The sequence below is a fragment of the Bombus vancouverensis genome, chromosome 5, assembly GCF_051014615.1.
Source record: "Bombus vancouverensis nearcticus chromosome 5, iyBomVanc1_principal, whole genome shotgun sequence".
Lineage (NCBI taxonomy): Eukaryota > Metazoa > Arthropoda > Insecta > Hymenoptera > Apidae > Bombus > Bombus vancouverensis.
In genome coordinates this window covers 9,009,834-9,034,152 of record NC_134915.1, presented here as the reverse complement: position 1 = coordinate 9,034,152, position 24,319 = coordinate 9,009,834, and the positions used below count along the sequence as shown (strand labels likewise).

At 32.1% G+C, this 24,319-nt stretch overlaps 4 protein-coding genes and 1 long non-coding RNA gene across 10 annotated transcripts in view; 3 read left to right on the top strand and 2 right to left on the bottom strand.

The window, feature by feature from the left end:
• Window positions 1–827: 827 nt before the first annotated feature.
• LOC117163392 (peptidyl-prolyl cis-trans isomerase E) lies at window positions 828–2,519 on the bottom strand. Of its 2 annotated transcripts, none has more exons than XM_033345632.2 (4): window positions 2,385–2,519; window positions 2,110–2,279; window positions 1,413–1,775; window positions 828–1,308 (listed from the first exon to the last, which is right to left on the bottom strand). In XM_033345632.2, exons 1-4 carry the CDS (start codon window positions 2,416–2,418, stop codon window positions 991–993), a joined length of 885 nt encoding a protein of 294 aa, XP_033201523.1. In that variant the 5' UTR covers window positions 2,419–2,519; the 3' UTR covers window positions 828–990. The 2 variants fall into 2 exon arrangements, with proteins under 2 accessions (XP_033201523.1, XP_033201532.1); XM_033345641.2 differs by having other exon boundaries at window positions 1,413–1,772.
• A 74-nt stretch (window positions 2,520–2,593) lies between these two features.
• On the top strand, window positions 2,594–5,145 carry Ssadh (succinic semialdehyde dehydrogenase). Its single transcript, XM_033345573.2, has 2 exons — window positions 2,594–2,734; window positions 2,964–5,145. The coding sequence occupies exon 2, from the start codon at window positions 2,967–2,969 to the stop codon at window positions 4,500–4,502; it is 1,536 nt and encodes a 511-aa protein (XP_033201464.2). The 5' UTR covers window positions 2,594–2,734; window positions 2,964–2,966; the 3' UTR covers window positions 4,503–5,145.
• LOC117163367 (lipid droplet-regulating VLDL assembly factor AUP1-like) lies at window positions 5,026–7,127 on the bottom strand. The gene is made up of 3 exons (XM_033345586.2): window positions 6,867–7,127; window positions 5,447–6,351; window positions 5,026–5,375 (listed from the first exon to the last, which is right to left on the bottom strand). The coding sequence occupies exons 1-3, from the start codon at window positions 6,905–6,907 to the stop codon at window positions 5,143–5,145; spliced, it is 1,179 nt and encodes a 392-aa protein (XP_033201477.1). The 5' UTR covers window positions 6,908–7,127; the 3' UTR covers window positions 5,026–5,142.
• A 456-nt stretch (window positions 7,128–7,583) lies between these two features.
• Window positions 7,584–14,491, top strand: LOC117163345 (TBC1 domain family member 14). The gene has a single exon (XM_033345548.2). It carries the CDS (start codon window positions 8,429–8,431, stop codon window positions 10,283–10,285), a length of 1,857 nt encoding a protein of 618 aa, XP_033201439.1. The 5' UTR covers window positions 7,584–8,428; the 3' UTR covers window positions 10,286–14,491.
• Window positions 14,492–14,600: 109 nt separating this feature from the next.
• LOC117161771 (uncharacterized) overlaps window positions 14,601–24,319 on the top strand; it is a 172,764-nt gene continuing 163,045 nt past the window's right edge. For all 5 annotated transcript variants that reach the window (XR_013058465.1, XR_013058462.1, XR_013058466.1 and 2 more), the window contains exons 1-2: window positions 14,601–14,932; window positions 15,142–15,251. This is a non-coding gene — a long non-coding RNA (uncharacterized LOC117161771). The remainder of the gene's footprint in view (window positions 14,933–15,141; window positions 15,252–24,319) is intronic.

Below are 24,319 nucleotides of genomic sequence, written 5' to 3'. Positions count from 1 at the left end.
TTTTTTGTACATTGCAAATATATCCTAAATCTAACCTATTTCGAAAAATAAACTATTAGTAATCGTATGAAAATATAATTTTGTACAAGACATTTAAGATTTAATTATTTTAAAAATATAAATAACATATTTTTAAATTGCAATATTTTATTAGAGATATAAACAAAATTGCATACTACGCAAATATATGAAATATTTAATAAAATAAAATATAATTTTAACAACTTATAAAAGTAATTTCAAAAACAATATTTAGAGTCTATTTCGTAATACATCAGCAGCAGCAATAGTTTCACCAGTAATGTATGAAGCATTATCACTTGCTAAAAATGTAGCAACTTTTGTTGTATCATCTGATTTACCAAACCTCTACATTGGTATTGTTGATAATATTGCTTTCCCTAATTCATATTTATGAAGTTATGTAAAATATTATTATGTATTATTAATAATATAGTAAGATAGTAACAAAAGAATAAAAAAAAAAAAATGTATCATTTGTGAAAATTTAGTCTTTATAACACCAGGTGCTATGCAATTTAAACGAATTCTTTCAGACGCAAGAGTAGCAGCAGCTACTTCATTTATTTTTAATAAAGCAGTTTGCTAATGCAATATACGCTGAAATGCTGCAATATAAATTTTCAATTGCAATTCATCATGAAATATACATAATAATGCTCAGTATAAAATACAAGAATTACATCTATGATATCAGATGTATGTGTTAGTACTTAAAACACGTTTTTTAAAAGAAAATTTCTTAATTAAATCTTAAAATTTATAATTGAAAGAAAATTTTGTAAATCAGAGCTCAAGCTGAAAAATAAATAATTATAGGACTGTGTATTTTCTTTATCATAATTACATATAACATTCTTACATACATTTTTTTGTTTGATTAGCACTTTTCATAAATTTGTTTATTAAAAACTCTAACTGATAAAAAATCTGTGAAAACTGATATAATTAAGTAATAAATGTGATTATTTAAGTCAATTCTCCACAAGCTATTATAACAACTTTCTGAGTAGGAGTGCCTGTTTTTGTTCCACATTTTTCCATTTTTTTTAAAACATCTAAACCACTAAGAACATGTCCAAACACTACATGTTTTCCATCTAGCCAATCTGTACGTGCTGTACATATGAAAAATTGTGATCCATTTGTATTTGGACCAGAATTTGCCATTGACAATGTACCTGGTCCTGTATGTTTTAGTTCAAAATTTTCATCATCAAATTTATTTCCATAGATTGACTTTCCTCCTGTTCCATTATGATTTGTAAAATCTCCTCCTTGACACATCTACATTTGTGTATATAAGGAATATAGATCCACTGTTACACTTGTTATATAAAAGATACATGAAAAAAAGTATTTAACTTTGTAAGAGAATAAATAAAGGATACAAATTCTGGAATAATTCTATGAAAAGTGCTTCCTTGATAACCATATCCCTTTTCATGAGTACAAAGGGCACGAAAATTTTCAGCAGTCTTTGGTACAATATCAGCTCTCAACATCATAATAATTCTACCCACTTCTTGTTTTCCGATACTAATATCAAAATATACTTGAGGATTCTGTTTTCCTTTTTTTGGTTGTACTGTATCACTTGATTTTGTATTATCATCATTTTTAAGTGTTTCACCTGCATGCTCTTGTAACCATACATCATCAGCCCAAACAGGTTTCGATGAACCTTCCTTTATCTTCTGCGGTTTTGCAATATTTACTCTGATTGTTCGGCCAAACAACTCAGAATCATTCTGCTTATTCAAGATAAGGTTTGATAAAATTTATGGATTAAATGATTTTAAGACGATCAATATTATAATGATTAAATAAATGGAATTAGTTTTTTGTCCACATTTATATGAATCTCATAGTAATAGATAGAAGAGAATATAATATACATTGTTTTTTTTATATTAAATTCTTCAAACTTTTTTTTGTATAATTGTTATTGCAAAGATAGAACAAAATGTTAAAAGAGCAAATATTACATATATTATCGAAAGAATTTGAGATTGAGAGATTTGGCAGATCTTTGTTATAAAACTATATTAAATAACTCACACAGATAGTGTTGTTTTATACATGTACCATATTATCAATTGCTGCTGCTGCATCTTCTGCACTTTCAAACTCAATAAAAGCAAATCCTCTATGTTTCTCTGATTCATAATCTAATGGTATTTGTACATCGACAATTTCTCCAAAAGGTATAAATGCCGCATGTAATACTTTTTCATCAACCTCTTCGGCTAAGCCCCCTAGATATCGAAAATAGTAATAAACAAGATATATAAATTATATTAAAAATAGGTTATATTATCATAATATATAGGTAGAATTAATAGTAACAAATTGCTACCTACCCACATAAATAGTTCTTTTCGTATTCGTACTCATGGTGCATAAAATTCTTGTATGCTTTTTGTTTTGTAGAATATGATACTGTAATAAACATTTAAATCCGATAATAATTTTATTGACTGAAGGACGCCGGCGCGCCGGCTACACACACTATTCCAAAGTCGAAGAATAAACTGGAATACGTGTATAGGTTTAATCAGAAAGTCGGAATAAAGCAACGGCAAGTTATATAAGGTCAATTGCGATAAAATTAATAAGACGAGTTGATAACGTTACTTGAAAATAGCTGTATGCAATAGAACGTTGCATCGAACACATAAGTTGCCTTTCTTTGATATTCATCTATTCAAAGGTAAGTGTCATTTTGACAGCTTACTAACATATTCATATGCAAATTATAAAATACGTGATTGAAATAACATCACCGTGTCATTTTTTTAAATGTTACTTTTATTCAATATCAATTATAACATTTAATGTCCAGTTTCATAATCGGTTTACCTACATATAATTATCATTGTGTTTTCACTCAAAAAGTGATGTAACTTTTTTATAATCTTTAATAAATTATTTGGTTACAGATTATGCATCCAACTTTCTCCAATATGCATCTATTACAAAGAAATATTTCATATTATACTGCTTTCTTAAGTCGATCAATGCATCTTTTAAGAGATCAAGCATATGTAAATGGAAAATGGATAGGAGGAAGAAAAAATGAAACATTTCCTATTTATAATCCAGCTGATCAATCTGTTATTAACAATGTGCCTGACATGGATGTTGAAGATACAAAATTAGCAATTAATGCAGCATCTCAAGCTTTCAAATCATTTAATGAGACAACAGCAAAGGAACGAAGTGATTTACTTAGAAATTGGTATAATTTAATGGTAGAACATTCAGAAGACTTAGCAAAAATCTTAACTAAAGAAAATGGAAAATCTATCACAGAATCCAAAGCTGAGATCAAGTATGGAAATTCATTTGTTGAGTGGTTTTCAGAAGAAGCTAGACGAATTGATGGAGAAATACTGCAAACACCAATTGCTAACAGAAAGCTTTTTCTATACAAAGAGCCAATAGGTGTTGCTGCTTTAATTACACCATGGAATTTTCCACATGCTATGATTACACGTAAAGCAGCTGCTGCTCTTGCTGTTGGATGTACTTGCGTAATTAAACCATCAGAAGAAACACCTCTTACTGCTTTAGCATTAGCAGATCTTGCAGAAAAAGCAGGTTTTCCTCAGGGAACAATAAATGTAATTACAACAGGTTTAAAAAATTCTCCTGCTGTTGGTAAAGAATTATGTGAAAATTTTGATGTAAAAGTTTTATCATTCACTGGTTCAACGAATGTGGGGAAAATTTTGTACAAAAACAGTGCTTCAACTGTAAAACGGCTTAGTCTTGAATTAGGGGGTAATGCATCATTTATTGTTTTTGATTCCGCAGACTTAGATATAGCTGTACATGGTGCTATGGCAAGTAAGTTTCGTAATTCTGGTCAGACATGTGTTTCTGCAAATAGGTTCTTTGTACACAGTAGTAAATTTGACCAATTCATAGAAATGTTTTTATCAAGAATTAAAAGTGAAATTAAAATGGGTGATGGTAGTAAGAAAGGTGTCACACATGGGCCTCTCATTAAAGAAAGTCAGTTAAGTATGGTACATGCATTAGTTACTGATGCCGTAGAAAAAGGAGCTAAAGTGCATTGTGGTGGTACACCATTACCTGAGTTAGGACCGCTATTTTATGCTCCCACACTTATGACAGATGTTACTAAAGACATGCAAATTTACAGCAAGGAAATTTTTGGCCCAGTAGCTGTTATTCATAAATTTGAAACCGAAAATGAAGTTATAGAATCCTCTAATGATACATCTGTTGGATTAGCTGGATATTTTTATTCCCGAGATATATCACAAATATTTAGGGTAGCAAAACAATTAGAAGTTGGAATGATTGGTGTGAATGAAGGGATAATTTCTACTGCAGAAGCTGCTTTCGGAGGAGTAAAAGAATCAGGTCTAGGAAGAGAGGGTTCTAGACATGGTGTTGATGATTTCCTTCAGATAAAGTATTTATGTCTTGGAAATATTAAGTATCATTGAATTTTATTAAGTGATTTATTTAAATTATCTAGTATAATAATATTAAGAGGGTATTAGATCCTAAAAAGTATCGAAGTTAAAAAATGCTCAGTTAGTAATATATTCTCATAATCAATACAATAAGTTGAAACTTTAAACATCTTTTGTGTAAGACAATAGTTTAGGATAATTAAACAGTAAAATATTGATATAATATGTACTATTTATCAAATTGAATGTCTTCCAATAGTTTATAAGTTATAAGAATATTACAAATAATATATATAGATAATGAAATATATTGTACATTTAGTGCATTTTGATATGTATATATATATTTGTTCATAATTTATTAATTTTTGTGCCATACGGAGTAATGAATTTATTTTTATGTATAACTAATATATAAATGAAGTTTTTATTTTACTTAATAAAAATATGAAAAATATAAATCGACTGAAAATATTGTCTTCCAAAATGTCTTTCTATAATAATAATATAATATTTATGTAAAAGAATAGGACATTATAAACATATACAGTCGTATTTTTGAAATAAAGTTATATTCACAGTATGTAATAGTAAATACACATACGGCAAAACGTTAGATATTTGTAATCAATAAAGATACAATAACCAGAATAAAACTGTAATGAGAATGTCAGCAGTTTTTAAGTCCATGTTTTTGAATATACCTTTCTCTAGCTTCCCTTAGCATTTTAATTTTTCTTTCCTGGAAGGAAGAAGATCCTACATTACTGTTGTCTTTAACTGTACTTTTTTGTAATTGATCTAGTGATGCTGTTCGTGTAACTGTTTGAGATGAATCTGGAGTATAAGTAACTATGCCATCCAATATATTGGCAATTGTAATATCAACATTGCGTGTTTTTACTGAAATAAAGATTAATGAATTAGAATTAATGTTAAAGATTAAAAGTAATAATAATTATTTGTTTACGTACAAAGATCTCTGAGAATCACATTATGCGGGACTAATGGAAGCACTTCACTGACTTGTCGGACCATCCTCTGTATTTCAATGCTATGTATAACTTGTGAAGTTGGAGAATTTCTATTGAACCTCCTACTTTGTGCCTTCTCCATAATATAGCGTTTTTCAAATTCTTTTTTATCTAACACAGTATGAGAACTTGTTTGAAGTCCAAGATTACTTGCTATGTCTTTTTCTACTTCCCGTACTAGTACTTCACAATCTGGATTTTGCTTGATTTTCAGGTACTTAAATATGAAAACTGTATAAGGAACAAACATGAACCAAAAAATATCTATCCATCGTCTAGATGCCAATGAGGTAAGATGAATGGATATAAATTCTGGCCTCCATGCTTTAATTGCAACTGGTTGAACAGATGCTTCTATGGTAAATGGCCAAGAATTGAACTTTAACAAGGCTACACGACTATTGGTTATACCAAATTCAGGTTGTATCGCAATATTGCTATCTGTTGTAGAAAGAAACTGTTTCATATTGGCAATTAGTGCTTCTTTGCTATTCATATCCATTACTTGTAAACCTAGTGCATTGCCCATGGAGGTAGGTAGTTCCCACATAGTAGGACTTAATGCTTGTGTAGCTTTATATAAAGCAAAATGATCCAAGACAGAGACATTATTACTAATTACAATTCTTGCCTGTTTGTCTCTAACTTCACCCTCATTGATCTTTACCATTATACCAAAAACAAAACTAAATCCATGATGCAAAAATGTCCGAAGAGTATTATAATCAGGTAATAGTATTGCAATAAGCCAAAGTTGTAGAGCAATTAATAATCGTAGTGATACAAGTAAAAGACCAACTGGAGTATATAAAAATATAAGTGCAAGACGCCAACCACTGGGAAACCTAAATAATATATTTAATTTTAACATATTATAATAATATTCTAATTGATAAATTATTATTTCTACATTATAATTACCATTAATTATTAATAGTAACATTTATAAATAAAAATTGAATGGCTTTTTATATCTGTTATTGTGAAATAAGTAATCATGTGAAACAAAAATATATTTTTAACTGTTCTTATGCAATATATGCTGTTATACATAAAAGGTTTTCTACATATTTCAGAAGCTAACATAAAAAGAATATTATGTTTTTGTATTAATAATAATATTGTATATAGAAATCATATTCTTCATATTTCAGTTATAAAATATTATTTAAATAATATTTCACATATTTATAAAGTATCCATATGTTAATAACAAAAAATTAATTATTTCAGAATCCCAAACATATATTAATATCAATTATTAATATTAAAAGTTAAATTATATTTGCCATTAAAAAAAATTATGAAAATTAAGTGCAAAAGGTTATTTAAAACCATTGTTTACAACTGATAATATTACCTGCTTTTATCAAATAAGTCCTGAATATCAATTTGTGACATTTCTTACAATAAACATCTGTTATGTTAAAAATTCACAGTTGACAATTGTATTTCACTGAAATAATCACAATCTTTTACTGAAACTTAACAATGACGTGACTGATATTTGACCTTTTTTAACCTACTTTTCAATAGCTTTTCAATTAATACGAATTTTCGTTTTCGTCAGTTTCTGCAATCAGCTGTTTTGATACAAACGTTCTAGGGATTTTCGCTCTAAGATTGGGTACGATGTTCAACTATAAAGTCATGTCATCTTTAGTTATGACCTGATACACTGTATGTATACATATATACATATAGATAATATTTTCATCGCATTTTTATATGACCTTCGTCGCTTTATAATGTTACTAGATCTAACTACCTAAAACAAATTTTAATTGCGCTTTGAATAGCATTATTATAAGCTATTTAAAAGTAATAAATATTCAATCACGACTGAAATGGTTTTGAACCATCAACAGTTATGATTAAATATTAATTATAATTTTTCTTATTTTATTTATTTATAATTTTATTCTTTTATTCTATTTATTATTGTACATTCTCTTTCTAATATTAGATTATTATGTTTATTAACATCAAAAATATTTGAGCTTTAAAGTTATATGTATATATGTTTTTATGTTTTATATTATAGGTATAAAACGATAAGCAAAGAAGTAAGGTGTATGTTAATAATATAATATTACGTTAATAAAAATGAAAAAGTTACTGTACGTATATTATTAATTTAACAATGGGAAATGATAATGCAATCACGTGATTTCATACTGTCGCAGTGGTAAGGATCAGTAACCAGGCACGGAACAGTTTTCTTTATAGCTTCTTGTATCATCAAAAAGCTAGAATATTTTTCTTCGAACTAGAATATTACACACGTACAATTTAGAATATTAGTTTATCGTATATATAAATTAAAGAAAAAATATATAGTTTCTGTTCCTTGTAGTATCGAACGTGTATGTATTTGTCAATTTCAAGCCAGTGTTAAGTTTGGAACACAGCATCACATTATAATTACGTTAAATATTTATCAATGGTATTATACCATTTATACCTACGTGTGTCACTGTTTGGTGTGAAAATTAAATCTACTCTTTTATAATCTCTTGTAATACATCGAATTCAACCAAAAGGAATTACGAATATAATAATTGAAGGCATTTCTTCAAACTACGAATAATCTGTTTGCTAAAAATATATAAATGTGGAATTTATTTGTCTTTGTGACAGAGTAAAGTTGATAAGGTAATTGTCACCTATCTACAGAAACTCCTATAATGTAAGAACTATGCCAAAAGGAACAGATTTTATATGTGGGTGTTATTCCATCGCAACATCGATATATTTGAGAATATTAATGATGTGTATATATAACACTATTAAAATGTAATGAAAAAATATGCATAAATACAAATCTATAGATATTGGATATGAGAACTTGATTTCTTATTGGTTTCTCCTGATTGGAAAAACATTTAATATATCGATAAGGTTAGGAAACGGGCGTCAATCATGAAGAATCCTGTATCTAATCATTTAAATGGAAATAATCATCATTCATCACAAAATGTACCTCCATGTATTGTGTCTCGTTATGGAAATATGTCTAACAATTATCAAGTATTAAAAGTTGCCGGACGAGATTCTAACTGCTACATTGCAAATAATATTGTTCGAAAAATTGGCAAACAACAATTGGTGTCATTGAATGGAAGTTCTATATCCTGTAATAGTGTGAATATCAATGAAGCTTTGGCATGCGATGTAGCTTCTGTGCCTGCTGTAAAAACTAAGGCATTATGTGTCCATATTCGAGAAAATAAATGGTACGATGCTGGTAATGTAGTTTCTGTAGGAGTTGCTGGAACTAGCTTAAACCATGCATTGGAAAGTATGTCTTTAGCTTATAATCCCACTACAAAACAAATATATTCTTTAGAGGAATCGAATGAATCACAGTTGGATACTAAATCTCAATATCTAGATTCTCCTTGCGATTATAAGGAAGAATCTTTAAATGACAATTTCAAGGTTGATGAAGAGAAATATACAAGACTGGAAAATGGTAGTGCAAACAGTAGTCCTAGAAACAGTCTGCCACGTTCTTGTAGCAGTACAGTGTCTTCCCTTAGTGAAGTCTCTCCTTCTGGAAGTTTCCTGGGTTCTGATGATCAACAAGTTACAGAACGGACTGAGAAGTCTAAGCGTTGGGGACTAAATACTCTTTTTTCAAAGAATGTATTTTCATGGAAAAATAAAGATTCACAACAATCTACACCTACAGGTAGTCCATCAAGAAATATAGATAAGGTAGGGGGAAGTTTAGCTTTAATACAACAGCCAAGACCAGCTAATCTACCAGCTAAAAATGCAGTTGAAGAAGAACGCCATCGCAAACAGTACAGTGCTATTCTAGAAGCAGCAAGAAAACGGGAATTAAGAGAAGAAAAAGAACGTAAACATCAAAGAGAATTGCAACTTAAAGAAGAAGAGAGATTAGCAGAGGATTCTCATACTTGGAATGTACACATTCTTCCTAAATTTGAAAGTGTTAAAAATACAAAAAAGGTACGTGAATTATGGTGGCGTGGTCTTCCACCTAGTGTTCGTGGCAAAGTGTGGAAACTAGCAATTCCAAATAATTTAAATATAACAACACATCTTTACAATATATGTTTGGACAGAGCAATATCAAGTCCTATAAGTGAAACATTAGCTGCAATCAAATTAGATGTATCTCGTACTTTTCCTACTTTATGTGTCTTTCAAGAAGGTGGACCATTATCTAATAGTCTTCAAGGTATTTTAGCAGCCTATGCAGTTTATAGGCCTGATGTAGGTTACGTACAAGGTATGAGTTTTGTGGGTGCAGTGTTATCATTGAACATGGAACCTCCAGATGCCTTTACCTGCTTTGCTAATTTATTAAATCATCCCTGTCACAGATCTGCTTTTACATTAAACCAGAAACAGATGGATATTTATTACAAGGTATATTCTAGCGCACTTGCACATAAGCTACCAAAAATTTTTTCTCATTTTACAGTAGCTGGTCTTAGCCCAGATTTATATTTGTTAGATTGGTTATATACTATATATGCTAAGGCAATGCCTCTGGATGTTGCATGTAGGGTCTGGGATGTTTTTCTTAGAGATGGGGATGAGTTCCTTTTTAGAACAGCACTTGGTGTGTTGCACTTGTATCAAGAAGAACTATTAAAGATGGACTTTGTACATGGAGCACAGTTTCTTACTAGGTTGCCAGAAACTTTACAGGCAGAGGCTTTATTTAACAGTATTAGTCAAATGTCTACTACTGTTGGAACAACAACGTTCCAACAAATGTTAGTTCAATTTTCTTCATTGTAATTTTGTGAATTATGATGAAGGATATAGAAAGGTAGCCATATTTAAAAAACAAAAAGAACGAATCTCAAATACTATTTTTGTTATTGTGATTAGTAAAAGATATTTTCTATGCTAAAAATTTAAATATTATTTATATAAATTTAAAAAAGTACATATATAAAAGTTTGCATAAATTTCACATAATTTTAAAACATAATTATTCTGTTTTTCTAAATGAGCATTAGAAATTTCCCAAAAAGTTTTATTTAGAATAAATATTATTGTGATTCAATTTGTTTCCATAATTAATATACAAAGAAGATGATCTTGTATTAAATTTTACTATATGAATTACAATACTGAAAGATATGATGTACTATTTCATACATTTAAAACATAAAGAAAGCAAGAGCTTCCCAGAAAATTGTAAACATATTTTAATAAGTTAATTGTGTAATAAACAAGGTATGTAAATGTATTCTGCTATTAAATAAAAAAAGGCGAAATGTGCTATATTGAAGGATAAAATTGGACATAAATTTGATAAATATATATATATATATTTTATATTTCCAAATAAAAAATTAAGATATATATCATTTCTAAGATACTTTTATGGAACTTTAAAAGAACAAAATTATTAATGTCTGAGCTTAACTCACTTTTTATATTTGCAATATTTCATTGAAAAACAAAATTCATATATTTCTTATTTTTGTTGTATAATTACAATGCGAAAATATTTTCACAATTTCATTATTACATATTTTACAAATAGTGATACATACATGAAAGTATGCTATGATATATTATATTGCACTATAATTTCATTACTTTAAAGTATCTATCATAGATACTAGATCTCAACTGCAATGTACATCTTAAAAAATACTCTGATATACATTTAAGTATACTTATTGCAATCAGGCAGAATATTACATACTCTCGTATTATTATAAATAAGCAGAATATTAATTGAAAATGTCTGAATACTTATATTAATAGTAAATGCATTAATAAATATAACATAAATAATAAAATTATGTGCCACGTAATACATATATATGTATATCTAAAAAAAAAATACAGTTAATTTCAATCGATCTTGGATTTAAAAGCTGACTGGTGCAAATACAACTGTTGAAAGGCAAATAAATAATTAAGCTATTTTTTTCGGATACATGATTTAATGTACAACATTATATCAATACATCTTCTAAGCTTTATGATACTCAATATATGTAAGACAATTGTCCATCAAATGTGAATTAAGAGATAAAATTTCATTATACTTTCATAATATGTAATAGCAAATAAATTTTGGCAAAATCTGTATGATGGATTAAGCAATCTCTAAAAGTAAATAATATCAAGAATAAAATTATATCAAGATTTTTGTCTATTTAAAAAGTAATATTTCAAGAATTAATTATAAAACTCAATAATATCTATTTACAATAATTTTATTCATAAAATCCTTTTTTGTTTTGTTTATTGTTGTAATAGATTACATTTTATTTATTCATATATGTAGAAATTAATGATGCAAAGTGTAAGCAATGTCTTTAGTTTTATTATATGCACAAGAAGACAGTAAATAGAAAGTTGCAATATTAGTATCAATTTAAATAATTCGAACATTCATTTATTATTAATTAATATATATTTTATTTGCTATAGTCTTATATAATACAAGATCTTGTCCTTTAAGTGGCCTTTATAATAAGAGGAATATATTCAAATTAAGAGTTTATAATTTTTCTAATTATTAAGCTTCATTATATATAAAAGTTTCAAAAACATATTTTTTTACAACTTAGCTATTGTAAGCTTATTGTATGTGCTTGTTGTATAATGTTTCGTTTTCGTCTTCGTGTTATACTTTCCGTTTGAATCGTTTAAAGTAATAATATACTGAAAATAGAACGCAGAATATGATATAGCTAATGTCAGTGTTAACTGAATTATTCCATTTCATTATATAAACATTTCCAAATACAAGCACATTGCAATAACTTTGCTTATAGCATGGCTTAATGCTTTAGATAGAATTTGAACGTTATACAAACTAGTTATCTGAAAATATATAATAACATCTAAATAAATATCTTGCGAAATATATGGCAACTAGTGATAACATAAAATATTATAAAATTATATTGTCTGAATAGATTTGGGCTTCTTTTTTTTGTCTTTTTTGCAAAAGAAAATCCCAATGAACAACTCGAAATATGAAGAATAGTGGAAAATTAAATGTAAACTCGGAATCTCTTAAAAACCCGTGATATTCTAATTTTTAATTGACAATACTCTTATTCCATCCACTATTCAGATTGATTGATTACTCAACGGTTTAGCGTTCGCTAATATACATTTACATTACTAAATACAATTGTAAATATAAGCATAAGATGCAGAATAAAATAGTATGAAACTATACGAAAATGAGCATAATTATATTACGATAATTTGCTTTTTGTATGTGTATGTAGAGGAACGCGCTCGCACATTTACGTATAATCGATAAATTCTATTAACGAAGTATATCGATTAAAAAATAATGTTATTAACATACGTACGACATTATGCTAAATGATTATTAGTTTTAATTTCCCAAGAATTATAGTTTAAGGGTCGTTTTACTCAAATTTCTGTTTGTCAAATACTTTGAATTGTTAAATCAGTAATAAATTTATGATATATCGAATATACACATATATAAAATATGTTCGTACTAATGTATTCTTCGTAATCTTTCACGATCTTCTCTCTCTTTCATAAATTAACATACGTATATAATATAACAAACAAGTGCGTGTTTCTATTTCTAAACATATAATGACAACGTGCCAACCGTTTAATGGTTGTACTACTAGAGAACAAATAAATTATCCTCCGTATACATGTCTTACTATCATGTCTTCTATTCTTTTTTCAATTATTACAATAGTTTTAGGTGGTTATCGAAACACATACATTATATTTTCTTTAGGGAATTATATTACCTTACGCCTTCTTAATTACACGTCCTATAATCAGATTATAATTACAGAACCAATTAGTTAAATTAGCTTAAATATAGAAAACGGATGTGTGTGTATCGTATGTAAATGTGTTGTAAGCTTGTATGAAATATGTTGAGATACATGTAGGCGTATCTACAAATGTTGTGTAAATATTAAACTTTTATGAAAAATCATATCTTGAATATTTCACATATTATATTTATCTTATTAACGTCAAAGGTAAAAAAAAACACTAACTTGTTAAGTATCATTTTAAGTATATGTAACTTTCCTGTAATTTATCAGTATTAAAAAGAAAATGTTTCAACGAAACAAATGATCATTTTGTGGAATATTTACAGAAGAAATCTCATATATCTGATATTATAATTAAATTTGATGAGTAGACAGATGTTGATATATTGGGAATGAACATATGTGACTATATCTATATTGAAGAGTATCGTTGTCGTTATACCTACACGTATCTTATGCCCTTAATTTCGTTGTTTAACAGAGATTAAGATTAAAATACCTAACAAATGATAAATAATAAAAAAACCAGAATTTTCTGAATGCGAAATTGGATATGAATGAACGAACAGTTACGTATGATCTATATGCGACACTTCTGTGTTCCTTGTCGTTAGTGCCTCTTGATAGAGGAACTCATTGTATATTTTTTACGCGTTTTATCGTGTACATTTACCTTAAGTGCGATATCCTAATATATATTTTGTAAAAAATCGAACTCAGTATTTATTTTGTGAAATGTGCACATCAATAATGATGTAAAACTTGTAGCTAGGGTGTCAGTGTGTTAAGCGACTGTCACGAAATTTTTACACAGACAACTGAATCCCTTCTGCAGGGGCTTAAAAGCTGTCGAAGGTGAACAAATTTCAAGTACATATTTAAAAAAATTTCGTAAATAATTTTACTTGAAATTTTCATACTCATGTCTCTTTGAATATATTTAGTACTAATAATATGAAAAATATTTTGTATATAAGGGCGTGCTTGCTTCGAAATTTAAAGGTGAGAGATAAGAAAAACTCGATTCTATTTATTGCAATGGTGTAACAACAGTTTTTATATCGTGTAATGGACGACAGTGAAATTATATAAATGTACGTGTATGTTATACTCTAAATGATGCCAGCGACATATCTCAATGGATCATTTTTGTTCGCATACGAATAAATTACACTTTAAAATATTACCTGTATATATATTTTTTCAGATTTCAACCTACATAAACGAGAAATATTTTAATTAATATGTTTTTGAAGTATTTCTTTTTCAATTCCTCAAATTTATATTATAAATTTAGTAATTTTGGAAATATACTACGATACAAACGTAGAAAGGGGAAGAAGATTATAATATCGTAAGTTATAGATTTTGCTAATTTTACTCTTTACTACTTATTAAATACATTGTATTAATAGTTTATGTCGCCAAAATTTGAAAGAAATATACGGGATGTAAAGATTCAGCATTTCTGCAATAGATGGCAGCACCTTCAACTATGATCAAGGAATCGGTCGCAGTTGTACGCGTATATTCGCTTGTGTAAGACTTCATTTTATGTAATTATCTTAATTTTCATGTCAATAAGGAATAGTTTATCAGAAAGTAACATCTACTTTTTTCTTTACATGTAAGTAAACCAGAACTAACGTCTAGGCTATTTATTATTTACAGCATCGTTTAAAAATTTACATGCTATAGCGTGTAATTTCGAATTCATTTTACCGTTATTTACGAATATAAATTGTAACATATATTTGTAACAAGCTATAATCAATAGTATCTTCATTAAGAAAGCATAGTCGACATTGTTTTTCAGAAATAATTCATTTTTGACAGACAAATTTGCAGAAAAAGGTGCAATAAGCTTTGTACACAATATTGCCCGTAATCTAAACAAAAGACAAAAGTTTTCAACCTTCACGTCGCTTCGATGGAGAATGTTGCACGTAAGTCAAACACAAACACATACTTCTACGTACATATTTACTCCAATTTATCGTAGCAGTATAGATATTCGATATAACATTGTTCGTCGGCGCGGCGGCATGTCGTAAGATACGTATTCCCAATTATCTCTCATCGGGAGAGCAATTCATCAATTATTCTCCCCGTGACGAATATGCATAAAGTATCTTGTCAGCGATGATTACAAACACGCGGTATGTATATATTACTCGAGCTTGAACCGCACGATGATTTAGCATATCCCTATACGAGTTTTGCCCCTGCAAAACAATGTTAGCTTCAAGTCATGGGGATTTCAGACTCTACAGTTAGGAACGAAGTCAATAAATTAGGGGAGATAATCCCATCCAGAATGAAGTATGATTTAACATAAAGTAGGCTAGAAGCCTACATCACTAGTGACGTGAGCATTTAGGCAGTGAACGTTAAACGGATTGGACCTGTGCAAACTCTTTCCCTAACCTCTCTTATTTTATTTTGAAGCATAAAAAATGGCGAATGTTTTCGAAATTAACATGTTTGAGTTCCAAACTAGGTCGAATGGAGATCAAATGATAGCTTGTATCGTTAAGCATTTGAGTATGGACGTGTGGATCTATTTAATGATTTTTGTATTAATTGATAATTATGGAATTTGGAGATTTTTTCCAATTTTTGTCTGTTTGATCGTAATCTTTTTTTTCTTAGAGCTTTATTTTAGCATTAATACAAAAAGTTAATCGAGAGAGTACGAGAAATTAATATATTTTTTATTATTTTATTAAGAAGGCGTTAAATTTTTAAATTTTTTATCATTTCGCAAAAATAGATAAAATAAGAGTCAAATAATCAAGATTGGAAGAAGTTATTAGACATACTGCATAATTATCAATGAATTACACTACTTACTACTTAATCGCACTAGTCATTTACGTTTATTGAACAAATTTCTACTGTAGTAATAATAACTATAGTAATTTGTTGTTGTATAACTGTAGTAATAGTAACTACTTACTACTTAATCGCACCAGTCATTTACGTTTATTGAACAAATTTCTACTGTAGTAATAATTTGATTATAAATTTCAACATTGAATATACCAGACGATAGATGCGATATTTCTTTCGCGGTGGTTCGATTCAAAGTAGAGCGCTTATTCTTACGTTTTTATTGAGCCATGAAAACACATTCTTACATTTATCGATGCTCCATGCTTAGAGTCTCAGCGTTTCCACATCTTTTTTTCTCCCGGCCGATACCGAAGAGAGGCGAGTATAAACTGTTTTCCTACGCACGACTATAAAGCGGTGCCATGCTTTAAGCAAATATCCGGCTGCTTACTTGGATATTCGTGGCTGGTTCGGTACAGAGGAGAAATAGCCAGGCCAAAAATGTGTTTGTTGCTGCTAAGAACGAAGACGAATAGGCACGAGTTGAACCATAGAGGCATAAACCAATCAGTCTAATAGAATCTCCCCTGTTGCCTATCGAATGATTCATAGGACGTCGCATGGGAAGCGAATTTATTAATAAGAGGCAGTCAGCCATGCCACCAGACCGGCTCCGAACTGATTCGTCATTATTACATGGGCTCTGACCCAGCGATCTTAACATCCACCGCTAATTGGTCGCCGTGAACGCGTTTCAGCTGCTGATTTATTGTACCAATAAATAGTTACGTTCTTCTTTCGTTCCTCATCTCTGTTCTTCTTCCATACGCGTGTGAGATGAACTGTTAACAACTGTTGGATGAAGATTTAACGAAACATAAGGAAGAACTCTAGAATGCTGTTTCGCGAAAGAAGTGTATTTTAGTATAACGATGGTTGGTTAGCTGTATACATGCGATTACGTTGTTTTGCAAACAAGGGACAAACGATTTGTCATGCATTATACGTCCTCGCGGCGTTTTATATGGCTAGACGGATAGATTAAAACACTCGATGTTATTTTGCTCTCCGACTGTTATAGATGATCGTCAATTTTCGAGTTGATACCAAATATGTATACAATTATCTGCGCTATGAATTATCTCGTCGAATATCCGAATGGAACGTGCGTTAATTATGTACTTGTTGTTCCGAGAAGAAGATTTGAGTAAATTGAAATCATTTAGCGATTTGTTGAATTAAATAGGTTAAATAATATGTATGGAAATGTATCTATATTTTTCGAATTTTATTTTATTTAGTTATAACGTTACCAGTGTATTTTATTATTGTATTATTCTATTGATACACAGATATTTTCAGTGTCTGTTGGAATTATTGGTTTCTAGTTTTCAAATCAAAGCAAGAAACTGTGATCGATTATAATTCTGTTTCTTATGACTAAACCGCAGATGTTTATGTATTTTTGGGAACTTTAAGATTTCAAAAATCTACAGAATGCATATAATGCGCAAAAATATATAAAATATTTAAAGTAAAGTTCTTATATCTATTATTATTGATATTGATATTGCTATTCAATTTTATACAATATAAGATGAGATATTCTTGGAATACTCGTTACGACTGAATGTTTTTTCAATTCAATCAATATTCTGGGTGTCGACAAAGATAGTCTTTTTAATTTCTGCCACAATATACGTTGGCTTAGATGTTCCATATTATATTAAATACAGTGTAACGATATATTTACACAGTTATATCATATGTGGTTAAAGTATAGAGCCATACCAAATACCATACAGTAGGATATCACCTACGTATACAATAAAAAATACAATTTAATCTAAGTGAGAGCTGTATGTACGATGGAGAACATGCCACGTGCTATGTCAAACACGTCGTTCTCGAGGCATCTCGAAACGCAATCTCGCAGTTCCTTCGAAACTGCTTGTTGTATTTTTCGGCGAATACCGTCCTCTTTTTTGTTACGAAAGCAAATGCACGGAAGTTTTCAAAGTAAGTATTAATGCCAGGAATATGAGATGCACTTATTTATCCGACTGTTACATCAGGATTTACGTAACCGCGTCGGACACTGAAACGCATTATTACGGTTAAAGCAGGTCTATGAGTATTTGAGGGAATCATGAAGGGAACAGAGAAAGAGGAACAGAACGCATGGTGAAAACATAGCCAAAGAGAGAAGAAGAGAGAGGGCAAAGAGACGTTACAAGCGCAGTGGATGTGCAACTTCTTGCGCAAGAGGTGCTCTGCAGTGATTCATCATTGTTACCAGGAATATTGGGATATATATCGGGAAGGTCCCTCGGGCTGAAAGCAAATGGAGTAGACAGGGGTCTATACCCTCCATCTACTTAAATGCCCCTACATTCCACCGATATAGGGTACTTACGCGATCCCCGTTCCCTGCAGTTTTCTGATTAAACTACGTCGATTTCCATAAACGGAGCGCACTTTACGCGAGACTTCACACGATTGACTTTATGCTCCTCATCGTCTATATTAATCCTTTCTCCAGCTTCGGTTATCGAACAACACGAAGAACCAACCTGGATGCATCAGGAAATCGTAGTTGGCATACATAATGGAATTTTCGTCGAATTTGAACGAATCATCCATTTTAATCTCTAAATGGATGCATTTTGGACGATATACAGATACCATGAAATAGATCGTGGAACGAAACATGTTAGGTATGGAATAGAAGACGATATTTCGAAGTAGTTTTACTTCTTTTTCGTTTCATTACGCTTGCTACATTCTTCCGGTCGTCTTCGATCCAACAGTATTTTTCTAACGTTAGAAACTATCTCAAGATTGAATAAAACATGAACAAGTTCTTACCGGTATACCAGATTTTTCTCGTTTTAATTCTAAGTGAAACATCTACTTCGTATTACAAATTCTTTTTGTTTGTTATGACGAAAGCGATATAAATAAAATGAGATTCAGTTACACATAGAAGTGAGATTTTATCGTAACATTGAATATATGAATAGCTTTTTCGTTTTAAGATTCCACGATATTTATCTGTCTTTATAAAATTTCCAAATTAGACAATAATTCTCAAGGGTTTTAACGATTATCAAATAATTGTCTGAGGTTTATCTCACTCTCTGTAAATGTTCTGATACTTGGCAGCAAGATCGAAATACTTATAAAATTTCGATGACTGCAGGATCGCATTGCAAACATATTACAAGCGTCAAATAGTTTTTCCATCGACTTTATTAGTACATAATCTGACGTATATCGTGCCTCGTATCATGCACGTGTTTTCTTTTTTACGATGCAAGAACTTCTTCCGGATTTTTAACGAATCTGCCTCTGGTCGACTCGAACGCAGCTGTAATCTTTCGCGGTCCCAGCCTCCAATCTGTCATCGTGGTATCTACCTTCACCGCGTGCGGAATTTCATCAAACGAGAACTGTATAAAAATAACAGGCGCGGAGAACGTGCGCCATATGCGAAACGACATGTGGCAGAGGGGCAGAGGGTCAACAATGTCACTGAGACGTCGTCTTCCCTAGAAGAATGTTGAAAAAGGGTGCTCCATGTTCGTGCAGCACCTGCCTGCCTCGAGGTGAGACTTCGACTCCGAACTCTTCGAATCTTTCTTCGGAAAAGGGATTATCCTTCCTCTGTTCTCTCTTTTTCATCGTGATGGTGGTTAGCTAAAGTGTAACGCGACGATCAAACGTTCTCCTGGTTGTCGTTTATGCCCCGTCAAAGAGAATTCTTCTTCAGATTGATGGTGTGCGTGCACGAGATCCTTTCGTGCGCAAGAATTTGCCTCGAGAACGCACGCGTGTATCAGAAGTTTCCCGCCATCGTATGATTTTGCTGCACGATAAAGTCGAAAGTATTTTTTTCCGTGAAAGCACAACGAAGGAACCAAGAATTAATAATTTTATTATGAAAAATCCCCGGTGATTCTGTACGTCCTTGCTTGCAAAACTTTGATGCTCGCTATCGTTCGTAACTTTCGCGATAAACCTCTCGTAAATCTGAAACTACCTCGAAGAAAGCTTGTTCCCCACGGTTCTTGCTCGCAGATTTTATATTGAGATCCCCGCGGCTGCAGAATTCTGTCGAAACGATAGAACACGCGTTTCATTTATTATAATAACGAGAACGGAAATCCTGTGCGAGTGTCGTATTTTCTTATCCTACGACGAGAAAGAATATCCAAGAGGGATTGGAGTGGAGGGTGACTTTGACCTACGCTAATACCGAGTAATACAATTAGTCCAAGTCGTCTTTCTTTCTTCACATTGTATAGCTTTCCAGAAACCAGTTCACGTTCTAAGCATGATCAGATCGTAGCCTAAGACTGAACGTGAATAAGAACGGCGCCCACAAGTTAAACAGCAGAAACAGATAAACAAAATATATTTTCACATTTGTTTCGAACTTTACCAATCTAATCGTGATAGTTGAGTTTCATTACAGTTCCAATGAAATCTCCAAATGTTTCATATAAGACGCATTCGTATATTCGTAAAAGCTTTCCACAAACGTTCTTCGATACTTTCATGTGGAAATGGAAAGAACGCGAGTCTGCTCGTTCGTTACTTAACCAGCAGCAAAAATCAGAAGCACGAAACGGCACACGATGGTATCATAATTTTGGTGTGGTGAAATAACAAAACCCGTGTTCGGTCTATTACAGTAATGAGAAGCGAAATCCCGCAGTGAAACCATGTTTCTGGTGTCCTAAGGCGAGAAAGAACGTGGAGAAGGGATTGTTGAACGAGGGCAAACCTGCCTGAAGGTAAAGTACCCTTCGGTCCCTACTCGAGAAGGGATTATCCAGGCCCGACTGTATCGGTGGTTTGCCACAGTGTAACACGACGATCAAAGTTCTCGGTGCGTCGTGTCCCGACCTATAAAGGGATCCTCGGTGCCGCAGGCATCGCGGAATCACGAAAATACATAGACACACGTATAGACACGGTTTACAGCGCGCGTAGCCCACGTTTCAGGGCCCACCAGAGAGGGCTGAATCTTGTTATTGTTAGTTATCGCATTAATACTCGACGACGATGACGGTCTTGAGGTATCTGTGTGCGAACATTGCGCGGCCACGTCGCTGTTTTCGATCTAGTGTGCACAGCCATTAGCAACGGACCTGGGGTTGTATAGGCGTCCTGTTCAAACACTTCCTCCGTAGGAATTTGATCCGTCTGTTGGGATCTCTGCCCTGTTCCGGGACCTTGGCAAAGTAGTACATCGGGTATCCGGATTTTCTTCCTTCACAGACACCTCGATAGGTCAGATGATACTGCCGGACGATATTTTCCGATCCACACTCTGCTGCTGGTGAGGTTACTCGCTGATGCATGCAGTTTTTGTAGAGTCTTTACTTGTTTTAAATCAGGTTTCATCATTAATTTGTATGTTTTGATAAAGTTCACACGCTGTTGCTATAAATTCATCAAAGTGCCTGTTACTTGCGAATAGTAAAAAAATAAGGGAGGAGCAGCAAAGTAATCATAGAACCTAAGCAGAAATTCCTTTTATCTACTAAATATCGTAATAGGTACTAAACTTTGCATATCTTATATACTGCACAATTATGCGTATTCTGTGCATTCTTGCACTTTTAAATCTCTCATAAGTGCATAAAAATTGGTGGTGTACTTACGAGCGATAGTGTACATGCCTATTCAAAATCTATTTAGCGAACGTTTTAAACGTTTTAATCATTCGAATCCATCGATGCTCTAAAAAACAGAAATAAATCAACTCGATCAATCTCATCTCCTTTTTAGAAGTCACGTGCGATTTGAAGGTTCGCGTGCGATAGAGCTTCCCATAATTAGCTTAGGAATTTAGATCAGTGATGTATCGAGGGAGTCGTAATAACGATATCGAGCGATAGCGATAAGGAAGCCGAGGAAATATGGTGCTAGAAAGAAGTTCAAGCCTCAACAAGCATCAAAAACAGAGATAGGCGACCCCTGCTCTATAAATCTAGGAACAAAAGCGGTGGGCTGGTAAATGTCAGGATGTCGTCGACGGTGTTTCTCCCGCTGCGTGGCCACGGTGCAAAAGGTATTGATGACGATGGCGACCAAGAGGTCGAGAAGTTAAGGCTTTCCTCCTTAAAAGTCACAGCTGCTCTCACACCTCCGTGACCACGTGGCGTGCGATCTCGTTCGACCGGAAGTGGCTGTGCATACCGCAGTATGTTCAATGTCAAGGACAGCTGTTCTTCTGAAATTGTAATACGGATTTCTTCGGTCCTCGTTCCTTTTTTTCGTGCACGTACTCGAGAAGCTCGTGTGTAACGTGTCACGAGTCTTGATCACTTTTCAGGAAGTAATAATATATCACGAGTGGCGTGCGTCTTCCACGAGGAGCAACGGAACGGAAAAGACCGATCCGGGACGATTAACGTCCGCCACGTATCTTGTGTCTTCGACATTACGAAGCGAAAGTTAGATGCTTTTGATACGGGACAGCGTAATTGTCGCGGTCGTGAGAGGAAATTAAGTAAATGAATGTATCGTGTAATCAGAAACAGGGTATCTTATCATTTTCCGTCGCGCTTGTTCCATCAAAAAACGAAAGATAGTAGAGAGTTTCGTTTCCTCCTTATATCATTGCATTCTTGTGAATCTTTTTTTATATTGTATGTAATTGTCGATGGGAGATATTAAATGAACGCAAGAATTCTGTCGACTTAATAAAAATGTAACAAGTGTATTTTTATGTGTCTACGTATTGTCCATTTAATTTTATTGAACAATTTAATTTAATTTTATTAAAGAACAGCGATTAACATAAATGACTTCGTAGAAGCGTCTGTTTTATCAATTTTCTCGCAGCTATTAATATGGCTTATGTCTAGTAGACAATTCTAATATAGTAACATATATTAAGAAGTTGGCTGTAGTCCAGCAATTAAAGCGTAGACAGAGAAGTGTTCGTTTCTGGAAAGATCGTCGGCCCATTTATTCGTGGGTAAACGTTTCATGTGGTCGACGTGGCTTTTGATAATTGTCTCTCAATGTCTACGACATCTGGGAAATTAGCAAGAGATAATAATTAACGTTTCTCTTTCGCACAAACGATGGTAGAGTTCACAAAGCGTCTTTGGTAGCGAGATCGTGGCTATGCGGAGATCGTACGCGTCCTTTGCTCGAACCCTTTGATCCCGTGTTTGTAGATGGAGACCGCCTTACGGGCGTGCACTTGTTATCACTTTGAGTATCAACCTCGTTGACGATTAACTTTATTAACGTTATTAAGATAAAACTTTGATACGTTTATCCTCGTTAATAATTAACGTCGTTAATGTTTCTCTTCGTTGAAAGATGTCTTAAATGATATAGAAGAATACGTTCGTTTCTAACTTCCAAATTATTAAAGTATTTCATTATGAGACTTTGAGGGATGAAACATTTTTGTACAGATGGCCTAATTTTGGGAGCCTTTGGAAATTATTACGTACCCATTTTTCAATTTATGAAGTTGATCAAATGTATGCAACGTTTAAACAGCTCATTTATCGTCGAATAGAATATAGTAACTTACAGTGATGGAAAGAAAGTCTAAAAGAGCAGGTGGAAAACGCGCCACGATCTTGTAAGATGAAATTGTAATTAACAGTAGCAACGAATACACACAATACATACTCCAGAATAAACAACTATTATCAACATAATGAAAACTATCTAGTATCTGCAAAAGTTGCTAATATAACTTGTACATACAAATATTAATTCTAAACTGTCTTCATCCATCATCATACCATCTTTTCAAATATTTATTCAAGCTTCGCCTTCAAAATTAGCTTTTTACGTTAAAATAATCTCACCCGTATATCCACAACCCTCAGCCCTGTTCCTTACCGTTCGAAACGTGCCCTCTTACCGCACAGTTCATCAAACCCCAATCGAGTTTGCGACTGCATGAGAAAGGGGCTGCAAATGACACACAGCGAACACGCTTATAAAAGAGCAGCGGTACAATAGCGCGACGAAATGCATATTGATACAGCGTGGAGTTGCGTGACGCACGAGTAGATAGGGCACGCGCGTTTTCAAACACCCAGTCGTCGTTTAGATGCGGTTCGGGACTCGTATCCAGGGAAATTAGCGGGCAATAACAATTAGCGTCCTGGTTGACAAACGGCGACTAGCAAAG

Bases quoted from the DNA above. Each gene is read 5' to 3' on its own strand.
- LOC117163345 (XM_033345548.2), top strand. From the start codon at position 8,429: ATGAAGAATCCTGTATCTAATCATTTAAATGGAAATAATCATCATTCA.
- Ssadh (XM_033345573.2), top strand. From the start codon at position 2,967: ATGCATCCAACTTTCTCCAATATGCATCTATTACAAAGAAATATTTCA.
- LOC117163367 (XM_033345586.2), bottom strand. From the start codon at position 6,907: ATGTCACAAATTGATATTCAGGACTTATTTGATAAAAGCAG. The intron at 6,352-6,866 runs GTAATATTATCA...TATATTATTTAG, and splicing joins GACTTATTTGATAAAAGCAG to GTTTCCCAGTGGTTGGCGTC. The intron at 5,376-5,446 runs GTACGTAAACAA...TCTTTATTTCAG, and splicing joins TGTGATTCTCAGAGATCTTT to TAAAAACACGCAATGTTGAT.
- LOC117163392 (XM_033345632.2), bottom strand. From the start codon at position 2,418: ATGAGTACGAATACGAAAAGAACTATTTATGTGG. The intron at 2,280-2,384 runs GTAGGTAGCAAT...TTCGATATCTAG, and splicing joins GAAAAGAACTATTTATGTGG to GGGGCTTAGCCGAAGAGGTT. The intron at 1,309-1,412 runs GTATCCTTTATT...ACACAAATGTAG, and splicing joins ATAGAATTATTCCAGAATTT to ATGTGTCAAGGAGGAGATTT.